Raw genomic sequence first — 23,854 nt, 5'->3', positions numbered from 1 at the left:
CAAAATCACACATTTCCTTGTTAATTTGAAGTGTATTCCCACTTATGTGGCATATATTTATTTCTTGTCTATTTTTAATCACATCTGCCAAAAGTTTTCCTATTTTATTCATTATTTTAAAGAACTAGCTCTTGCTTTAACTTAGCCTTCTTTCAACTCTCTTTTTCTTAAATTAGCTGTTTAGCACTGTCAGGACTGTAGTGAGGTGAGTGAGGCACTCCCCTTGAGCACAAAATTTAAGGGATGTCAAAAATGCAGCAGTAAAAATAAACTATATTTTAATACAATATTTAAAAAATCAAAATTATTGCAAAAAAGTCCCCGTGGATCAAAGTGTTAAATAAAGACAGCCTTGGTATGACTGATTTTTTTCCCGTTTTGCCTCAGGCTCCAACATGGTTCAACACAGTGTTGCTTCTTAGTTCATTTATTTTCAGGCATAAAGAAAGTCTTTTCAAGTGTGGAAGTTGTAGATCACTCCATGTTCTCTATGACTGTGAAACCCCTCTTTAGTCATCTTTGGTGAAATGTGTTTTTCTTTTAAGGAATATACATTAAGAATCTTTTAAGGCACTACCAGTGATGGATACAAAGATGCCCCCAGAAACCTTAGATTCTACAAGGAAGACGTATATACAATGTGGAAGGTTTAGGTGACATTAGAGAAAAAATTCAGAGAAAAGATTATCTGTCAAATAATATCAGGCTTTCAATTTTATTGCTTCTGGAAAAACTGCTAAAATCCACCAGCTGGTGGAGTAAAATGAGTTATACTGCAGTTTAGCTTACAGATTTTCCTAGTCAGAGATGTAATTTTACAGAGAAAGCCACAATTACATAGCCACATTTTTATTAGGCTATTCATGAATTTTCTATTGTATCTTCAATTTGTGCAAATTAGAATACATGTGTTAAAAGATTAAAGATTTTAACCACTCTATAAACAAACACATAAGAAGAGCTCTAGTTTAAAATAGGTCCAGGAATTCCATTTAAAACAATGAAAAAAAGACACCAGAGACAAACCCTCCTACAAGATGATTATCTTAAGCTCTCAAGTTTTAGTGGAAGAAAAATGAAGCAGTAATCATAGGCATTTTAAGTAGAATTATTATTATATAAAAATTTAAGATTATTGTATTTTTTTCATATAGTTCTTGCATGACCTATTTTTTCCAATCCAGAAAAAATTTAAATATAATAAAATTGATCTGAATGTCTGTATAATGTACCTTTCATGAATATCTTTATTCATTATTAATAATGATAGCAATCTTGTATGTATTAAAACATATCAAAAATGATTTTTCAACATGAATCCAAATTTAGGTTCATATGGCTTGCTGGAAGTCTCAAAATTAATCAGTAGTCAGACCTCATGAGATTTTCAGATCCAAGTCCTGCTGTTCATCGCGCTGCATCATCTAGCAGTGCCACCCTATGATGGAGATGAATTCAGGCAGCCTATTAACAACCTATGTGGACATGACTAGGATTTGTACAATTCTAAAAGAGATAAAAGATTGAATAACTGTCCCTGGGGAATTTATAACCTAATGGGATTGATAGTACAGGGATAATTATACTTTACTGCTACTAATAAAAATATTTATAAAAGACAAACATTTAACCAAATATATATTTAAGTATTGTGGACTAAAATACTATCCTATCTAAAAACTGAGTGCATTTAATTTAATTCCCAAGTATCTGAGTGCCTATATTAGGTACTCAAGTATTTTTGTCTTATTGAGATTTTAATCTACTAGAATGATGTTGTTTAGGTTATTTGCTAACCCTACATTGCAATAATATAGCTATTGAAGTAGTATATCTTATTTCTAAATTAGATTTTTTAAAATGAAAATAAAACAACCTAATTTAAATATAAGCATTAAGCTGATTGCCATTACCAATAACTGCTAGCTTTGAGTTTTTTTTACTCTGGGAAAAGAATAAGGAAAATTTGGGACATCTCATTCAGTATAGCAAAGCATTTCTCTGCTTTCTTATATATTGGAGCCTATTCACATAGAAGGATACATCGCTGTTTGGTGACTTGAAAACCTCTTGCAGCCTCTCTCCCCAAAACCTCACAATCCTTGATTTTGCAGGGCTGCTGCTCTTACTCGTGTCTGTGTCTCCTCTTCCATCCCATTCACAGCCCTTCTTTTCCTGCTCTGGCTTTGGGCAGTTTCATCCATTCTCACACTTGCAGTGATTCCTAAGCCAGGATCTTCAAACTTTACCCTTTTGAGTCTAGCATTCCTAATTAACCTTGAAACATTTCTTCCTTAATAGGCATAGTCCATCTTAAACTCAGTGACTGAAACCAAACTCATTATCTTGCCTTTTTGAAACTAGCATCATCTTCCAGGACTCCAATTTCTATTCTGTATAATGAGCGTACCATGTACAGTTTCTCAGATTGTACTCTGGACAAAAGAACTCGGCTGAGGGTTGAGCAGAAGCTGCAACTATACTGACTTCACAAGTGGTGCACTTGGGCCCAGGGCTGCGCCAGCCTTAAGACTTTTAGCATTTCCTGCACTTAGAGAGGATGCCTTTGTCTAGGTCACACAGAGGTGGCACACATGCTGATGGAGGCCCTTTTGCTTTTAGTCCTCTATTTCAGAAACTCAGAGTCTCTATTCGTTCTTCCCTCTTTTAGTCCCCCATATATTGTATGTTGCATTCACCCCTTTCTTTTCATGCACACTGTATGGAGTCTAGTCCTACTGCCCCATGCCTCGTTCCTGAACTGTTTTAACAACCTTTTCATTTAACTCTTCCTCTGTGTCCTTTCTCTGCTCCTGCCTTAACTTCACCCTGCTACAGACTACCCTTCCTTGAAGCACAGTTTTACCTTGCCATTCCACTGCTCAAAAACTTCACGGGTGTCCTATTGCCCCATTACAGTGATTTTCAACTGGCGTACTGCAAGAATTTTTAGAACATACAAAACCTGGCCATTTAGTCAGGGGCACTGACCTCTTTTCTCTTAGATTGTCAAATAAAAAAATGACAGCCACCAATAGCTATCAGTGTGAATGAATCAAAATATGCCTATTTTTTGTCACATCAGCAAACAATACATTTTTTGGTGTGTCACAAAATTTTAGTAATTAGCTTAGGTGTGCCATGAGATGAAAAAGGTTGATAGGCACTACTCTATTAATAAGAACAAACCCTTTAGCCTGTCATTCTTTAACCAGCCAGGGTGTAAAATGTTTATGGTTCTTTGTACAGTATCTTGTATCTTGTAATCACTCAATAAATATTTATTGAATTATTAAATTTAAGATCTCCCTCAATAGGTTCCTATTGGTGACTTCCCACTTAGATCCAACTAGTCCCCTACTTGTACCCTAGGCACCATTGTGAATTACTTGATATTTACAGAACTAATGCCCAACTGTCACTTCTTTGTCACATTGGCATTGCTGATTGATTCACCTGGGGCACTATCCATGCCTAATCTCACAAAGTCCACTCCTGGACCTTCTGTCTGTAGACTTTCCTAGTCCTATCCTGGTTCTTGTCCCTTCATTTAGACTGCATGCCACATTTCTAATGGTCTACGATTTCATTTTCTTGTTTTAAAGTCAACCTTGGTTTGCTCCTCCCACTAGATGTTAAGGTTCTTGAGGCTAGCAAGTCTTACTTGTATTTGTCTCCTCCTGAATCTGAAATTCAATGAGGAATATGTGGATATTAAAAATATTTATTAATTGAAAACTATCATTCAGTTTTACATGTGTACAAAAGATAGATTGAGTAGCCATTCAACTTTTACTTAAAAACAGAAAATAAAAAGGATTATCTAGCCCTGGCTGGTGTAGCTAAGTGGATTGAGCATGGGCTGCAGATCAAAGGGTCACCAGTTCAATTCCCAGTCAGAACACATGCCTGGGTTGTGGGCCTGGTCACCAGTGGGGGCCATGTGAGAGGCAACCACACATTGATGTTTCTCTCCTTCTCCCTCCCTTCCCCTCTCTCTAAAGCTAAATAAATAATTTTTTAAAAAAGGATAATCTAGGAGACTGTTGTCTTAAAATTTTTTTTCCTGCACTGGCTTAGTAGCTCAGTTAGTTGAAGCATCATCCAATACACCAAAAGACTGTGGGTTCGATCCTGGGTCAGGGCGCATACCTAGGTTGTATGTGCGATCTCCAGTTGTGATGTGTTCGGGAGACAACTGACCAGTGTTTCTCACATCGATGTTTTATCAATGTTTTTCTCTCTACCTCTCTCTTTTCCTCTTCCTGTCTCTCTAAGATCAATAAACATATCCTTGGGCTAAGATTAAAACAAAACCGTGATAGCAACTAGAGTACAATAAGAACAAATTTTGATATTGTTGGGATTAATATGTAAAACATATGTTGAGATAAGTCAGAACAGTTTTGTTTTGTTTTTGTTTTTGTTTTGTTTTGTGTTTGTTTTTGTAGAAAGATGCTGCTGAATTCCAGGAACATGAAGAGATTCTGTCTCCAGATTTTCTTTCAGTTGCCCAAATCACAGAAATGCAAGCAGAGGATGTAGATGGAGTTCAAAAGTAAGCTCTTCAGTATTACAACCAAATATAGAACAGTTGTAGTTTTGCATCTATAAATGAGCATGATATTCTATTACGTATTTTAAACTTTTTTCTAAATATCTCCAGACTCTGGTATACAAAAATTCTCAAACAACTAACTTTGCAATGCTCAGCAGTCTTCTTTATGGGAGATATGCATTTCAAACCAACTTGTTAATATTAACTGAGGGTAAGGATTTATGAGTTAAAAGCAGCCTTTACCATATGCTGTTTTCTGTTTCTTTTCCCTTTTATTCATAAAACTGTCAATATTCACAAGAATGTTTACGTCTTCTGTTCATCATGAAAAGAGTATGTTGTATTTTCTGTAATATGAATAATAAATATATTTTATTATTTTGGAAATTCTGACTATTAGCCATTCACCTGTGATTTTTATTGGATATGGAGCTATACTGAGTACTCTGATTTCATACATTTGCTTAAAAATGTGAGTATAACTGAGTTTATAAGCAATAATTGTAACATATGTACATCTTATTTTTAAGACCATTGATTTCTATAATAGAACACATACTTAGAACTCTAGTCAGATGTATCCCACACACAAATTCCTAAATGGTGATTTTAGTAATCACTCATTTTAAAAATCATCTGGCTCTAATAATGGAATCTTGATTGGCTGTAATGTGTGGGACAATGTGATGTCCTAGACATTAATGTCCCAGTGTAAGATTTCTGCAGGCCAGTCCTCCAGATTTTAGCAGGATATTGTGGACTATAATGGACAAATAGAAAATGACTCTGTCAGTGGTTATCATTTGCAAATCTCGGAAATATTATGGAATAGAGGTGATTTACTACTGAGAAGGAAATATGACAGATGTACTGGCTGGAAGAGAAATCTAAGAAGGGAAGGCATATTAAGAGCAGGTGAATGACATTGACAGGCCTTTCCCAAGATGCTGTTCACCCCTAGTGCCTGCAAATCCTGCAGGAAATGCAGGTGATTTGTGATTTGGCCATACTGTTATCTGCATCTTGATGAGTATTAGTCAATAAAAAATTTTACTGATTTTAAAACAAGTATTTCATGGTGATTTTACCATTTTTGTAGACATGAATGCACATTGTGAATTCTAACTTTTAGTGTCAGAATTGATTAATAAAGCCCATTGTATTAATATCACTGATTATTTACAATTGAAGTAAAATATTGCTTTCCATTTCTACATAATCCCAAATGTTGTTGGTCATAGAAAAGCAAGAGCTAGGTATTTAATACTAGGCAAAATAATTTAATGCAACTGACAGATATTTAATATAGTTTAAATTTATTTTTATTAAATATTATAAATAAAAGATTTTATATTAAATGCAGTTAATATCAAATAAAAGGTATTGTGGACAAATGCTTTTTAGATTTATTTATTACCACATCCTAAGTTGTACTGTATATCATACCTTCTGTGACAATCTTTTTTTTCAATTATTGGTTGTCTTTGTCATTAAGTATATAAATTCTAAAAGTATTTTAATCTTTAAGAGGTGAAGTCTAGGACAAAGGAGATGATACAGAGGGTGAAGTTAGCGGTATAGAAACAAGCAAGTTCAACATAGTCTGACCTTTTAAACTGTGTCATTAATAGAATTCACCTGAAGTAATCTCAAATTTTAGGACATCAATTTTGGATAAATGATAGCAGTGTTATGTCAGGAGCCATTTCTTTGCAAAGTAATTTTCTTGAGGTTTTTAATATGATTTTTGTAATGGTAATCCTGAAATATTTGCAATCATCCATTCACTTTCTATTTAAAATAACATTATTATAAATGGGGATTAAATACCTTTCAACATAACAGAGATATAATTTAAGTACCCTGTCACTAAGTGACAGAAGTATGCCAAAAGCACGTGGTCTACAAAGCTATAAACCTATTTAAATTAATTATAGGAAATTAGCATATTTTTCTACCTTTTATAATTAGAAAAATTATACTCCATAAAAGCAGCCAACCAAATAAAACATTAAAGTACCATTAAAACATATCTGTGGACTACACTGCAAGTAAAGTTAAATATCTAGGTACATTTCTTATCATCTCCTAACCAGTATCGATTATGTTTTAATGTATCCCTGATTTTATCTATAGATCTACCCAAATCTTTTTTGAAAAAAATGATAGCAACAAAATTAAAAATAACTATTTAAACACAGAAATAGCACTAAGAAATCTTTCAATAACCTTTCTATAACCGTGCTTTCATGAACTGTTCAGTTCTTGCCTTAAGCCTTATTTCTGCATGCCATCATATCTTAAAAAATAAAATGAGCATGCAAAAATTTAAAGAACATACAAAAATAATGTAATATTTTCACTAAATTCTTGGTGAGATAATTACATCACCTATCACTGTAGCAAAACTTCCTGAGTCACTATGAAGCATCTTTCTCTTTCCCTGCATTTTCTCATTCTACTGCTGTGACTGCCTCTCCCCTTCCCCCATCTCTTGTCTCCTTGTCCCCAGAGGAACAGCTTACAGATTTGCCAGCAGCGTATGGAAACTGAATTCGAACCACTTGCTCCAAATTCCTCCTTGCATAATTTCCTTTGGGGTGAAATGACTGAATGGAAAATAAAAACAGTAAATATTTAGCCTTGCACTTCAAGTTGAAGGTTAAGATCCTGGTACTAGGGAAAGAGGTGGAGGGAATTTGAGGAGAGTAAAGGTGGAGGATGTCAAAGAAATTGCACCAAAATACTCTTATGCAAGCAGTTACCTTCATGCACATACGATCAAACACTGAAAAAATAAAAATAAAAAGCAAAGAAAAAATGTAACTATTCAGGCCAAGTATTTAGTTTTTTAAAATGCATAGCATGGAGATGGCAGATGAAGAGTACACTTAGAAGGAATATTAACTGCTAGAAACAGAAGAAAGCACCAGACAAAAGCTGGTGACTAAAGAGGACATTGGTTCTGTAAAACTACAGGTTAAAGAAAAGTTGATGAAATATGTAAATAAAAAGCTTGTAGAACTAGGTTAAGAAACTAGAGAGTAAAACCAATGCAGAACTTTTACCTTGCTGAAAATTAAGGCAGTAATGTGGAAAACATATTTGAGAAAACACATACAAAATGCAGATTAAAACAATTAGGAGGTGTTTGAATATACAGCCGACACAGTGAATCAGAAAAAAAATTTGAACTTCATAAAATATAAGCTTTGATTTTAATATTTTAATAATACTTTAAATACTGTTAAAACTTTATACATGACCTTATCTCTGGTATAAGGGGAGTAACCTAGACAGGAAAATAATTAGGCAAGCCTCTGACTTTTCCTTAACAATAATAGGTAGCAGAAATCAATGGAGTGACAAGTAACCAAATTTAGGGAGTAAAAAGAATGTGACTCCAGAATAAAGTACTAATTTGCGGTGCTGCTTTAGTTAAACCACCTGGATTTTACTTTAGTTTATTGGGTGAGGTAGCATTTTATTCTCGATATGGCTAGTCATTGTTCCCAGCACCATTTCTGAAGAGTTCATATTTCCCTCACTGGTTTGAAATACATTCTGTCATATACCAAGCTCCCATTATATATTGGGCCCATTTTGGGGCTTTCTACCTGTTCCATTGGCCCATTTATTGATTCTATTAAAATACTAGAAGATTTTATTACTGTAGATGTTTCCTTACTGACTTTCGATTAAGACTAAATGATTTTATACCTTCAACATGGAAAAATAAATCTTGCCGACTGATAGCCAATGCAAATGGAAGATGCCTGGCTGCTAAGGCAATCTCTCCTCTTTTCTAGTGCTTGTCTGTTCATACATGTATCCACCAACTGAGTGGTGTGCTTGATGAAATGTGTCAATTAGGATGCTTTCAGTTGCATGTAACATGAAAAACTGATCCTATTGACTTAAAAAGTAAAAAAATACACACGTGTATATGTATACTGTCACATAACAAGACATTCAGAGATAGTCTGACTCCAGAGTTAATTAACACAAGGCCTCAATAGTGTTAAGAAATGAGGCACAATCTTATGGTTGTCAGTAGCAAAAACACCTAGTTATTTACCCTTTTGTATTTTTGTTCTACAGGAAAAAAAATGAACTTTATCCTTAGTTATGAATTAATTAGAACAATTTAGGAGAGTGCCCAACATGGACCAATAGTTATTACAGAGAATGCCATGTACTGAATGGCGTTATATGGCATTATGGGAAGGGGATAAGACTACGACGATTGGCTTAGAAGAGTCAGAACTCACTTTTGGAGTTGAAGTCTACCCTGATCTGACTGTAGATGAAGTGGATGTTAAGAGAGTTAAACACAATTTCAGCTTTATTTATTCTGAGACTTGTTCAATCCTGCTGCATTTATTATTCTGATCATGTAATTTATTTTAATACTGTGATTAGTAAGTACTTCCCTTTTTGTGAAAAGCAGTATAAAGTTGTCACATACTCTTTCAGAAATCACATATAAGCAATGAGGAAATACTAATTACATCTTTGTTCCAACAAGAAGCGTGCTGAAGGCCCAAACCACAAAATACATGGATGGATGCCAGAAGCATTTAGATAAAGCAAAAGTGCAGGAGAGAGGACTAGGGGGATATACGTATTTGAAGATCCTAGGATGAGGTAAAAATATACTTACTCTCCCAGCTGAAGATACAACCCTGAAGTGCCATTCCAAGAACTTGTGTTTGCAGCAGCAGGACCAGGTGGTAAAGGCTTGGAGCGGGTCCTTCCCATGTTCACAAGAAATAGATTGTTTATGTCATAGTAAAGAAAACCTGTCTTACTTTTTTTCTTTTTTCCCCACTAATTAAAACATGTAAAACTAGACTCATTGACAGCAACTTATTTCATACAGAAAATAGCTTGTAACATGGCCAGGTCTGAGTACTTAACAAGAAATATGCATACAAAGATATTACAAGGAAAAAGAACTCATATGCAAATTAAATACACCAGAAAAATACAGCCATGAGCAGTTAAAAAAATAAGGTCAAATATTTATCTTGAATTTAATAAAAAACTTATGAAGCGATTACTGCAAGAACATGAAACAGAGATATACAAACTCAAGAAAGAGGTAATAAGAAATAAAAGATAATAAATGTGTAAAACAGAGTAGAAAAGGAACAGTCTTGCAGAGGTAAAATTTGTAAGCAGCTCAAGGGAGAATTAACATTCCGAAAACACAGAGGGACACAGAAGACAGTAATGAGAAAAGTATGTAAAATTAAAAGGAAATTGATTAGAAAAAAATTTGAAGGTTAAAGAGAAAATTATAGCTATAGAAAAAAGGAGCAAATATACATAATTGGAATTCTTTTTAAAAAGAACAAATATTTAACAATCTAGCTTCAGAAAATTGTCAGGAGGAAAAGAAACTTGATTGTATAATAGAAAAAGACATTGAATTTCAAAGAAAAAAATCATAGTCATTACTATACTTCAAAGATGGAAAAAGAGAAAGGAGGCCTAGAAGGAAGAGAATTAGAAATGAGTGAAGTAGAGGAAGAAGACCAAAAAGGGTTTTTCTCTCTTTCTTTCTCTCCTCTCTCTTTCTCTTTTGAATGTCATTTTGGACTTAATTTAGATATAGCTATAAATATTTATAGATTATGAACATTAATAAATTTTCATTCAAGAAAAATATTTACATTTTCAAAACAGAAAAGCAAATGTTCGATATTTCATCTGATTTTAATACCTGAATTTTTCTTTTTGTTACAGGAAATTGGCCATGTTTTTGAATTTCAAAAACCTTCAAACCTGTTTTAAAGAAGCCATTCTACTAGATTATTATGTATCTGGATTTTTGTGGGCTAAAGGCATGGACTTTTCTATTATTCAGTATTCAAAATTTATGACTTTACTAGATATGCTGCTTCACAATCTTAGAAGTAAGTTCTTTCTTCTGTTCTTTTAAAGAAAAGAAAATTTAGTCCACCATTTAAATTGTGTTGTTAAGCAAAAGTTCCTAATTGTATTATGATTCCTTCAATGAAAATTACATTTTTCCTGGGTGTAGCAGAAAATATAGTCTATATCTTCATTAAGTTGTAAAACTTCAAATAATGCTTAATACTAAACATCTCATGATAATGGAGGGTAGGGTTAGAAGGTAGAAGGGCCAAACAAAAAGGGAAAAGGACTCATGGACATGGACAACAGGGTGGTAGTTGCAGTGGGGGAGAGGGGTATAAGGATACTAAATGGTAATGGGAAAAAAATAAAGTACATGATTTAGGCTTTTTCAAAAAAATTAATTTACCAAAGATATGTTAATTTTATTTTAAAATCTTATCAGTGCTATCCATCCCTCAAAAATGTCAAATAGTTTGGATTTATTTAGGCATTTTTTTCATTGAGCTGTTTTCATCTCATCTTACCTAGAAGTGTTACTGGAATACCTCAGGATGACTGAGAGAGGAGGTACTTTGGTCAATCTCAAACCCCCATTAAATAGACATTACTCACATACACTTAGATTTTGTAACTTTTTTCTTATCTAACATTGCAATCAGTTATGACAGGAAATTTGCAAATTCTTCCTTAGAGAAATTTTAAATGTGATAAGTTTTGTTTGAGAATAAACAAAATTGTTTCTTGGAAAGAGGAAAAGAAAGAGATTATAATTTATTTAATGCCAACTCTGCATTCCAGGCACTATGTTTGGATCTAACCTTTAACACACATTATTGAACCTCAGAGCATCTCCTGCGGGGAGGTGTTGTACCCACTGTCTGAGAGTTGAGCAAGCAGCCCAGAGAATGAAGGCATAGAGCTAGGAAATGGCAGAACTAGAGTTTGGATCTCAGACTATAAAAACCAAAGTGCCACGAATACAATAAATGTAAAGATGTTTGTGTCTCAATCGAAAGACATGCTTGTAGCAGTTGAGAGGCATTTCTTTCTTCCTTCTTCTTTCTCTCCCTCCTCCCCTTCTTCCTTCCCTCCCCTTCTCTCTCTTCCTCCCTCCATCTCCCCTTCTTTTCTTTATTTGCTTTCTCTCTATTTGTAGTTATTTGCCTTTATTTAAGTTTTGTTTCTATTTTTTGTTGTTTTCAACAAGGCAAGTAGAATTTCCCTAAAGAATTGTCACCATTATCGTAGCAAAATGTGTGGATGCCTTGTGGTCACACAGAGCCTGGTCTGTTCTTTGTAGCAATTTCTAACTACACTGCTGCAAAGGCAGATTTAGTAAGTTAGCAAGACTGTAGAGGAGCCATGTGTGTCCTGTGTGCTCTCCCTGCTTCCAATCCTGCTTTACATGGGAAGGATTGGTAGTCTTATATGTGGGGAGAAGAAATTATTATTTTCCTTCTCTTCAAGTGGGATAATTTCATCTTTGCTTTTACTTAAGTATGTATTGCCATGCTAAAGAAAAATAACTATGCCTATAGAAGATAAAATAATTATACTTGATAATGAAAAAATATGATAATAACTGGTTGATTTCACATTATTCTGTGCATAGGAAATATGGTATAAGGCAAAAACAAAACCTGAAGTCTCACGTAGTTAGTCTTGAGAATTCAGTCTTTCCTATTACTACCATTCAAGAAACATATCTTGTAATTAAAATATATAATGAATAATATGATATTGTTTCAATTTCAATTGTTAAACTACAACCTTCCAAAAAGGAATTTTTAGTAAATCATCAAAAAGACAGACTTTAGCTGTTTTTTCCCTTGTGACACAAATATTTATAGAATCTTTGAGTACTACATGTTTCTCTAAACATGTTCTTTCAACAGCACTGCCAAAGTTATTCAGTAAACTAAGAACCATGTAAATCTGAACTTGCATGGAAAATTATAAATAGAAGCCAACAATAAGATGAAATGAATATTTAGATTATATGCCAAAGACTTCAAAAGAGCTATTATAAAAGTGCTTAAATGAACAATAGTGAACATTCTTGAAACAAATATTAAACTATAAAGAATCATGAAAGTAATGGAAGATATAAAGCAAATGGAAATTTAAGAACCAAAGTATATAATAACCATAATTAATATCTCACTGGATGAAGTCAGTAAAAGAATGGAGAGGAGACACGGAGGGGAAAATCAGTGAATTTGAAGACAGAGTGACAGAAATTATCCAGCCTGATCAATACAGAGAAAACGTGAACAGACCTCAAGGAACCTATGGGACAACAGAACTTCTAGTATGCATATCACCATCAGAGTACCAGAAGGACAGGAGAAAGCACAGTGCTGAACAAACATTTGAAGAAATAATTGCTGAAAACTTCCCAAACTTGGCAAAAGACATAAACCTATAAATTCTAGTGGGCCACAAACAAGCCAAACCAAAAGAAAAACATCATCAACTAGCTGGGTCTAATTGGCATTTACAGAACAATCCATCTAAAACTATAAATATTTTAGAAGAAAACATTGGGAGGAAATCTTCACAACCTGGGGTTATTTAAGAAGTTCCTAAAAATGACCAATAAACCATGACCCATAAAATAAAAAAAATTATAAATTGGATTACATCAAATTTTAAACCTTTATCTTAACTACACCTTATTTTTTTAATTAAAATTTTTTTTATTGTTGTTCATGTACAGTTGTCTCAATTTCCCCACCACAACTGCCCCCTACCCCAGTCATTCCCTCCTGCCACCCTCCATCCTACCCCCCTTTGGCTTTGTCCATATATCCTTTATATAGGTTCTTTGGTAACTCTTTCTCTCCCCCCCACCCCGGGTTACTGTCATAATTGTTCTTTATTTCCATGTCCCTGGTTCTGTTGTGCTTGCTTGCTGGTTTTGCTGATTAGGTTCCACTTAAAGGTGAGATCATATGGTATTTGTCTTTCACTGCCTGACTCATTTCACTTAGCATAATGCTCTCCAGTTCCATCCATGCTATCGCAAAGGGTAGGAGCTCCTTCTTTCTTTCTGCTGTGTAGTATTCCCTTGTGTAAATGTTCCATAGTTTTTTGATCCACTCATTTACTGATGGGCACTTAGGTTGCTTCCAAAGCTAGGCTATTATAAATTGTGGTACCATGAACATAGGGGTGCAGAGGTTCTTTTGAATTTGTGTTTCAGGATTCTTGGGGTATAATCCCAGTAGTGGAATTGCTGGGTCAAAAGGCAGATCCATTTTTAGTTTTCTGAGGAAATCTCTTACTGTTTTCCACAGTGCTTGCACCAGTCTGCATATAGTGCACTAGGATTCCCTTTTCTCCACAGCCTCACCAGCAATTGTTTGTTGATTTGTTTATGATGGCCAGTGTGAAGTGGTATTTCATTGTGGTTTTATTTTGCATCTCTCTAATGGCTAGTGATGCTGAGCATCCTTTAATACATCTCTGGGCCCGCTCTATGTTCTCCTCGAAGAAGTGTCTGTTCAGGTCCTTTGTCCATTTTTCAATTGGATTGTTTGTTTTCCTTGTGTTGAGTCATGTGAGTTCTTTGTATATATTTTGCAGATCAAATGCTTGCTCAAGAATATCACTGTTAAGAGAATGAAAAAACAAGCAGGGAAAAAACATTTGCAAATGATATCTCTGCCAAAGACTTGTGTTCATAATATATAAAGAACTCTCAAAACTCAACAATAAGAAAACAATCCTATTAAAAATAAGCAAAGCCATCAAAACCCATAACTTCTGTCTAACTTGAGAAAAATATCAGACAAAAGCAAATTGAAGATATTGCACAAAATATCCGAGCAGTATTCCTCAAACTGACAAGGTTTCCAAAAACAAGAAAAGCCTGAAAAACTGTCAGTCTAAGGGCATGCCAGGAGATGTCACTAATAACTAAAATGCCATCCTGGATGAGATCCTGGAACAAAAACAGGACATTAAGTAAAAATTGAGTATATCTAACAAACATGGACTTCAATTCATTATGATGTATAAATATTAGCTTATTAGTTATGATAAATGTGCCTGAATGTGAGATGTTAAAAATGTGTATAAGGTATGTGAGAATTCTCAGCACTATTTTTGTAACTTTCTATAAATATAAATTTATTTTAAAATAAAATTTAAAAAATGACAAAGAATTTTAATAGAATTCTGTACCATGGGAGATAAAAGGATGCAAATATACACATAAAAATTTTCAGCATCATTAGCCTTTGGGGAAATGTAAATTAAAACCACTCTGGTAGCATTACACACCTATTAGAATGGTGAAAATTAAAAAAAAAATACAATCCAAGTTCAAAGTATACAGAGCAACTAGAGCAAGAGTTTTGTCAATGCAGGATGGCACAGACGCTGTAGAAAATTGTTTGCAGTGTCTTGTAAAATCATATGATGCACTCTTAGGCATTATCCTAATGAAAGAAAAACATGTGTTCCCACAAAAACGGATACAGGAGATTTTTGTAGTCACTCTACACATAAGTACCCCAAACTGAAAACAGTCTTGATGACTATCAGTAGGTGAACAACTAAACAAACCATGTTCATACACTGAAACTACGTGACAACAAGAATCAATGAACCATTACACACACAATAGTTTGGATGAATCTCAATAGCATCATCCAGATTTAAGGAAATCAGTCTCCAAAGATTGTACACTGTGTGATTACATTTGTAGGATATTCTCAAAATGGTTAACATCTATAGTGATGGAGAACAAATCAGAGATTGGGATGGGAAGAGTACTTGAAAGGACAGCGTGAGGGAGTTTTTATTTTTTTGTTTGTTTTTTTAATTGTTGTTCAAGTACAGTTGTCTTCATTTTCACCCCACCATGGCCCCTGCCCCACCCATTCCCGCCCCCATTCTCACCAGTACCCTTGAACCTACCCTCTTTGGTTTTGTCCATGTGTCCTTTACACATGTTCCTTGATGACCCTTCCCATTTCCCCCCCATTATGGCTCTGGAGGGAGTTTTTCGATGTGATGTCATTGTCTGTACGCTGGTTGTGGTCATGGTAGTTACCTGATCTATCCAAGTGCTTAAGTTTGTGAAACTATACAGCAAAAGGAAAAGTCAATTTCCCTGTATAATAATTTTTTAAATATGTGTATATAAAAACAAATATAAAAGTTTTAAGGAAAGCAAATTTGCTTTAACAAGAAAGAAAAACTACTAAGGAATAAATTTAAAAATCACATGTGCAGGCGCTATAGAAAGAAAACTTCTGGAAACAGAATAAACATTTTTATTAGAAAGGGTTGCAACTAATAAAACATAAATTTGTTGGGAATAGGAAAGGCCACAAAGGAAGTTTTTCAACATTTAGAAGAAACTCACTGCATCCTCTAACTCAACAGCATGAAGATGCTAAATCTCAAGTTAATTTAAAATATTAGTATTCCAATAAAAATAACAGATTTTTTGTTGATATTTTTGCCAAGGAGTGGGTTACTAGGCAAGGTGATTCTCACAAAAATATCGAAAGTAAACAAATACAAATAGCCAGAAAAACTGTCTTTAAAACTGTAAAAGCTGTCTTTAAAAAGTGTAGTAAGCTATAGAATATATTGTTATTAGAAGTATTAGTATGTAGTAGTGTTTATAAAATCTCAGATATTTAAACACAATGGTGAGTGACCAAACAGACAGACCAAAAGTTTAGAAACAGATCCAAGCAAGTATTGGAATTCAGTATTTGATAAAATGGCATCTCGCATCTGCGGTGGAAAAAAATGTACTTTTTCATCTAGACAACTAGAGATCCATCTAGAAGAAAATAAAATAAAATTGTATCCAAACTTCTCTCTGTTCATAAACCAGAATACATTCCAAATGGATCAAAGACTTAAATGTAAAATAAGTGGAACTATAAAAATGTTAGAGGGAAATACGGTTTTTTTACAGCCTTATGAGAAAGACATTTATAATTATGCCTCTAAGCTATAAAGCCATAAAGACAAAGGTAGTTAAATTTGATATATAAAAGTCAAAAGTCTGTAACAAAAATATACAAGTAATTTCTTAAAAGAAAAATCAAAAGAAGAATAACAAACTGGGAAAATTATTGCATCTTGCATACCATCAAACAGTTTAGTTCTGAATTATAAAAAGAGCATGCAAAAGCAGGAAAAAAAAGTCCAATAATGCAATAGAAGAGGATACCTAGGATGTGACTAAATAAGTGCAAATGACTTTTAAGCAAAAGTTCATCCATAAAGTTAATAAGAAAAATGCTAATTAAAACTACACAGAAATGTCATTTCTCATCTATCAGATGGACAAAACCATAAAATTTTGGTAGCGTTCTCAGTTGTCAAAGCTGGAAGAAAACAGATGGGCTACTATACTGCTAATAAAGTATACATTAAACCCCCCTATGGAGTGTAGGTTAGTGGCTATCTATCAAATTTACAAATGTATTATCCCTTTGACCCAGCAATTCCACTTTAGGGATTTTATCCTACATATCCACTCGCATGCATGTAATCGGATATATGTATGTAAAGTCATTAATTACAGTAATGTTTGTAAAAGCAAAAGATTAGGAGTTTTACCTGGAAACATCAGTGTGAATTTATGTTTAACTTAATATAGATACAGATGTATAGTTATATAGTTAAGTACACATATACACATACATTTCTTAGTTCAGTCCACAGAGAGGGCCTACAAGCAATGACATCTCAGTAGCAATGAGCATACCCAGAACCCAGGTCTAGTTGTTGTTTTTTTTTAAGATTTTATCTATTTATTTTTTAGAGAGGGGAGGGGAGGGAGACAGAGAGGGAGAGAAACATCAGCATGTGATTTCCTCTCACGCACACCCTACTGGGGACCTGGCCCACAATGCAGGCATGTGCCCTGACTGGGAATCGAACTAGTGACACTTTGGTTCACAGGCGGGCACTCAGTCTACTGAGCCACACCAGCCAGGGCCAGGTCTAGGTTTATAATTTCATTCTTTAATAAAAGGAACCAGGGCTCCTGAGAAAAATGTCTGCAGACCTGGAGTAAGGGTCATAAAAGATGATCCTGGGGCAATGTTAATGGCCAAAAGTATGTACTCAAAATGAAAGTGAAAATCCCTAAAGTTGGAACAATTTGAACAAAATAATACATGTTGAATTATAGTCTAACTGGAAAATTAACATCCATGAACCCACAGTGGTATAAAGTAATGATTGAATAAATAATAACCTGGGGTACATAGACAAATCTCCCACACAGAATTCTCAATAATTTATGTAGATAATTCACCCTCCAGAAGTTGAAGCACAACTCCCCACCCCTGAGGTGTGGGCTGCACAGTGACTTCCTTCTTAAGAAGACAGTACAGAGAGGGGAAGGACAGTAGCTTTACAATAGAGAAACCTGACAGAGACTGCCTCAGCCAGGTGATTAAGGCCAACACCATTACTGATGAGCCAGGTCTAATAGTATAGATCCTCCCATATTGTGATGAGAATGGCACTGTGGTCTTCCTCCTGAAACCAGTAACCCCTGTCTAATTATGACAAAAATGGCAGACAAATGCAAATTGAACAACACACTACAAAATACCTGACTAGTCCTTCTTGAAACTGTCCAGGCCATCAAAACAAGAAACCATACAGCCCAAGAAGACTTGAGAACTAAAGGTAATAGGGTATTCTGGATAGGACCCTGGAAGCTAAAAAAGGCTTTAATAGAAACAAAGAAACCCCTCAAAAGTATTTGTTCATTAGTTGTGCCAAATGCACCACAGCAATATTAACAATAGGGAAAACTGTCTATGTGGTATTTGGGGACTCTTTGTGATATTATTGCAACCTTTCTGTAAATCTAAGACTAATCTGAAATTAAAGGTAATTAGTAGGGATTAGTCTATCCCTAAAATGAACTACAATACAGCTATAAAAAGGAAAGAGGAAGCTTTTTAAGAATTGTATTGGAAACTGTATATTGTTATTGAAAAAGTATGGTGCAGAATTGTGTGCTTTTGTTTATAAAAAGACAATGAGGATATATATGCTTTTGTTATATGTGCAAAGGAATTCTAAGAGAATACAGAAAAAACATTATCAAAATTTTCTATAGGGAAGGGTGTGGGAACTGAGCATATTGGGCAAGGGAATTGACAGAAGTCTTTCCATACTATATTTTCCCATGCATTTTTTGAATCATGTGAATAGAGCACCTATACAAAAATTCACCTGTAAAAGGAATATAGGACATAAACAGTCCTAACCATTGCAACCCCTGAGCTGAGTATTCACAAACTAGAAACAGAATAAAGGGGAGTAAAAAATTTTCATGAACCTCAATTCCAAATCTGACAAGATATTTCCATTTTAAGCTTTTTCCATAACTTATAACTGGCCCAAGAATATTTCTTTTATGTGAAACTTTATATTGTTGATATCAGTTCAAAAATGAATTTTTAAACTTGAGTAGGTTCCATCCAACTTCTCATAAACTATGAGAGAGTGAAAGTACATATGTAAAACCTAACCAGAAAAAAAAAGCAAGAGACCTAGTTTTTCCTTCTGGCAAGAAAAAAAAATCCCCTCAAACATTTAAACCCAGCAAGGTTACAGTAATCATCAGGAACAGATGTAATCTTAGCCAAGGGAAGAGGTAAACTGTTTACACTTAGACCAAGAGCTGGTGGAGTCCTGAGCACCAGTGCGCATGCCCACCCAGCAACATCTTAATAGAAAAAGTGCACTGAAGAGCCCAGGCGCGCTGCTGGCTGTAGTGTGGTCGATCATTATTAATGCAATTCCAGTGTGGGAACTGCATTTCCTACTGGCTCAGTTTTTGATCTGTTTCAAACTGTCACTGTGTTAACTACAAGGCATTCTGCAGACAACCCACCTGGATCAGCTCAGTGATTGTGAAATATATAGGATTTGTCCAGTTGTCTTAACAATATATATTTCAGGGTCTAGTTTTTCCAGGGCCTGACCAAGGATAAGCTGTAAAGTATTTGAGAGGTTGGATATTTGGCCTCTCTCTAGACCCATGGGCCTAGATTGATTCCCCTGTATATAACATGAATATTAGTAAATAACCATAGAATACTTTTTAGTTCTATAAAGTTGACTTGTTTTTCCCAAAATAAGAATGATAATAATAATAGTAATAGCTAAAATTAAATATGATTGACTTGTGCCCATCACAGTGTCATTTGCCTTGTGTCATTTAATTCACACATAATTTTATGAGATAGTTCTATTATTCTCTCCATTTTGAAAAGGAGAAAAACATAAATAAGATTCAGAGAGGTTAAATAACTCCTAAGCCCAGTGGGTGAGAGACCATCCTCCTGAATACTTTACCAAATGTGCCTGGCTTTGGGCTGAGTTCTAGAAAGCACTATATACATGTAATATACTAGTGTATGTTACTAGTGAAACAATATACCAAGAGTTTCAGATACATTTCTTTTTTTATTGTTGTAGTTCAAGTACAGTTGTCTCCATTTTCACCCCACCTCACCCCCCACCCTGCCCATCCCTGATTCTCACCCTCCAACTACCCGCTTTGGCCTTGTCCGTGTGCCTGCATACATGTTCTTTGATGGCCCTTCCCCTGCTTTCCCCCATTTTCTCTCTCTCTCTCCCCTCTGGTTAACATCAGTTTCTTCTTTAATTCAAGGTTTCTGTTTTTATTTTGCTTTCTTGTTATTTGACCCTCACAGCAGCACTATAACTTTGAATATTGATACTACTTTCATTTACAGATAAGGAAAATGAAACTCAGATCACCTAGCTAGTCAGTGGCAGTTATGAGGTACCAACACAAATCTTCCAACTAATCCGCGTCTACTTACTGTGCTCTTTCATTACCCTGAATTTTCAAAGACAAATTTTATTTCTAACAGCCCTTATTATTTAAATAGTTTAATCTTTCATATTTCAACTGCATCGCTAAATGTAATTTTTAAAAGAGCAAACATTTCAGTTAGGTAAGTGAAATGATAACTTTCTTAATTTTTAAAACCATTATCTATAAAAAGACATTAGAAATAAAAAAACAGTTTTAAAGAGTCAGTTATATTTCAGCATAAGGTAATAGTCATATAAATGTATTTTGTGCTTAATAAGTATAATTACATGTAGAATTATAATCAATTATCTAATAATTTTTGCATCTCTAATTAAAACCATTTTATTAATAAAACAATTCACATTTTAATCCATTCTTTTTTAAATTGCTTTTAGTCAATAGATTTTTCATATCTGAAGTGACTCCCACTATTTTCAAAAGAAATTTGTTATGGAAAAAATATGAAATAATAATTGAACTCCACTCAGGATGATATAGGGAAGCCTAGTGGCAATAATTTGTGTATCTGACATTCAGGAAAGATGATCTAGAGGGAGCCTATGAGAAACAGACCAGTTTTCATTCATTAAACCAGATTTTAATTGTTATATATTTTTTGCTTCTTTCTAATTTCTATAAGTATAAAAGAATCTAAATTAAACAAATTATAAGTTAGTATTTATAATATCTTCCTAAAATCATAAATTACTATCATTTTATACATACTTTGGGGGACGTAGCACCAAATAGAAAAAGTAACTGCAAAACCCAGAAATGGCAGCATCCAACAACCCGCCTCTGTTCTCATAACTCCTCTGCGTGCTCCATTCCTACCTCCCTGAAAAATTCACTCCAGTGGCAGAAAGTAGAAAGTGTGTTGATGGTTTCCTAAGAGAGATAGGGGTGCGGTTAGCACTGGGAGGGCGGGGTTCGCATTGAGCAGCACAGTACTCCTGAGATCCCATCCACCTCTCCCAAGCGGCTGGTTCCACCTTGCTTTTGCTGGAGCTTTTCAACTCTTCACCTTAAGCCTCTTCAGTTTTCCTTCTGTACAACCAACCATCACTTGTCAGCAAAGGACATTCTGGACAGCTCAGTTACCTGGGTTCACCTCCAGACATGGGAGCACTGGGTGTGTGTGTGGATTGCGCATGATATTTGCCTGCCACAAGTGAAACTCAGCATGATATAACCAAACATGAAAAGAAGATAGATGTTAATACTTATATTATAGACACTATAAAAGTTGTCTAAGGCTTTTGACATTTACTTCTTTCTCACGTGAACAAATGCCATAAAAGATAGTGTCGCTCTGTTATTTGCTTTTTTCTAGAAAGTTGCAGAATAATAGACCACATCATTGACTTGTTTATTTTGGTAACGGTGGCACAGTGGTGTCCCTGTCACTCTTACCGCACTGTCATCTGACTCTCACCACCACCACCACCACCACCACCACCATTGTGCATAATTTGAGAACAGTTTACAGAAGTAACAAGTCTACGCCTTGGAAAAGAAAAATAATCTTGATGTTTTACATAAAAATGCACATTTTTGACATCCATTGAAAATCTTCCAGCCCAAATTTCCACATGGTAACAATCAGCTAAAGCCAAGTGTTGGTCAACTATGCACAACATCCTCAGCTCTGAGTTCAGCTCCACTGTCTACAGTGACTGAATCCACCTCATAACCAGCTTTCCTCACCAGCTAATCCAACCAACTTCTGTGTCATTTACGTATGTACTGTTATTTGAATATCATAAAAATATTTGTTTTCTATTTCAAAGTAATCTTTGGATGGATTTCAATTTTTGTGTCTTAAAATAAAAAAATTCTTCAGACAATTGTGTAGTGTTATAGAAATTTACAGTTATTTGGTGTGTCAACTGCTATTAGTTTACTCAAAATATAATTACTAATTTATCATAAAGAAACAATAGTCTTAAAATTTGCCCTCACAAATAATGAAAAAGTATATTTTCTACCCTAAAGACCTCTTGGATTACTTTGTTCGAAAATATCTATCAAAATAATGCCTTAGCCTTTCCTGGGTTGTATTTCAGCACTGCACATGTCCTTAGAAGATAGCTTAAAATGGCTTGGAGAGGTTATGGCTGAAATAGGACCATCCAATTTGCAGAAGAATGAGAAATGGAGTATCTTTGATACAAAACAAGCCAATGCTATTATTGATTACTTAAAAATCAGGTATGGATGTCTTTTCAGTAGCATTTATATTTTAGTTCATGTCTTCTAGAAAATGTCTACTAAGTAGAAACTAATTAAATTTTTAGCAAAGTTTGACATTTACAGAATTTATGCAGTAATTAACCCAACAAAGAATGATAATATTTTAATCTTCCATTAATAAATAAAAGTCAGGACATTGAATGATTAAGCTAACCTCACACTCTGAAAATAAGGTTTGTGTTTGATAAGTATGATTTTATTTAGGATTGTAATAAATTATCTAAGTATTTCTTTTTCCTCTAAATCTCTAATACCATTTTATAAATAAAATGATTCTTTCAGATTTTTCAGACTGGATTACAATAGAATTTATATTTTAGGTAGTTGGCCTTGACATCAAAATTTTACATTTCAAAGAGCAACATTAATTTCCACTTAAATATTTATTTTAAATGATTTGTACTAGAAATTAAAAAGATTTATGTATATACTTACTCAAATTTATTATGTGTCTGGAAATATTTTGTAGTATTGACCAATTAAACTCAGTAAATTTTTCTTTCTGCTTAGAAAATGATGGTATATGGAGGGAAAGTATTTTTATTACAGTGATTATTGGTGAACTAAGAAATCTGTCTTTTTATTTAATCTGTCACAAGGTCTGCATTAGAGTCATGCATCTCTCCCAGGGGACATTTTTAGAGTTTGCAAATGTTTAAACAAGAGTTGGTAAAAATCTTTCCTTTGTCTAGCTAAAAGCTTCTGCAGAATATCTTTGATCCTCTAATACTGTGTACTACAGTGTTTTCCAACTTTAAAATTTAAAATTCCAAAATAAAGGGTGCTTCATGATGTTCTAGATATGCTCATGGTTTGCTTGGCAAGGATCCTGGTTGTATCTGGAAGCTTTTTAAATATTAATGTGTTTAATATGATGAGGTTTATATACTGGTTTCTGGCATGAATTAATAATGGTACATGATATGTTTTTATATAATAGCATTTGATTTCTTTTTTTGAGATTTTATTTAGAGAGAGGGGAAGGGAAGGAGAAAGAAGGAGAGAAACATCAATGTGTGGTTGCCCCTCACGTGTCCCCAACTGGGGACCTGGCCGGCGACCCAGGCATGTGCCCTGACTGGGAATCGAGCCAGCAACCCTTTCGTTAGCAGGCCCACACACAATCCACTGAGCTGCAGCAGCCAGGGCAGCATTTGATTTCTTAACATAGAAGCACACCTCTGATGTGTGTCTCCCACTGAAAGCCACAGTAGTCTTCATATCAATTAATAAAGCCAGATCCTTGTGTAGGGGAAGAGGAGGGAGTGAGAATCCAGAATTGAAGGAGAACCTGATCCCCAAGTTCT

The 23,854-nt window shown here is 34.5% G+C and overlaps 1 protein-coding gene across 5 annotated transcripts in view; it reads left to right on the top strand.

Moving 5' to 3' along the window:
- CABCOCO1 (ciliary associated calcium binding coiled-coil 1) overlaps positions 1-23,854 on the top strand; it is a 122,647-nt gene that overhangs the window by 8,121 nt on the left and 90,672 nt on the right. For all 5 annotated transcript variants that reach the window (XM_045842118.1, XM_045842116.1, XM_045842114.1 and 2 more), the window contains exons 2-4: positions 4,452-4,558; positions 10,310-10,479; positions 22,361-22,505. In XM_045842118.1, coding sequence (XP_045698074.1) covers positions 4,452-4,558; positions 10,310-10,479; positions 22,361-22,505 — 422 coding nt within the window. The remainder of the gene's footprint in view (positions 1-4,451; positions 4,559-10,309; positions 10,480-22,360; positions 22,506-23,854) is intronic.

The sequence above is a fragment of the Phyllostomus hastatus genome, unplaced genomic scaffold (assembly GCF_019186645.2).
Source record: "Phyllostomus hastatus isolate PE091 unplaced genomic scaffold, TTU_PhHast_1.1 phas_contig_38, whole genome shotgun sequence".
NCBI lineage: Eukaryota > Metazoa > Chordata > Mammalia > Chiroptera > Phyllostomidae > Phyllostomus > Phyllostomus hastatus.
The sequence above is the reverse complement of the archived record's forward strand: the minus strand, read 5'-3'. Positions and strand labels throughout refer to the sequence as shown.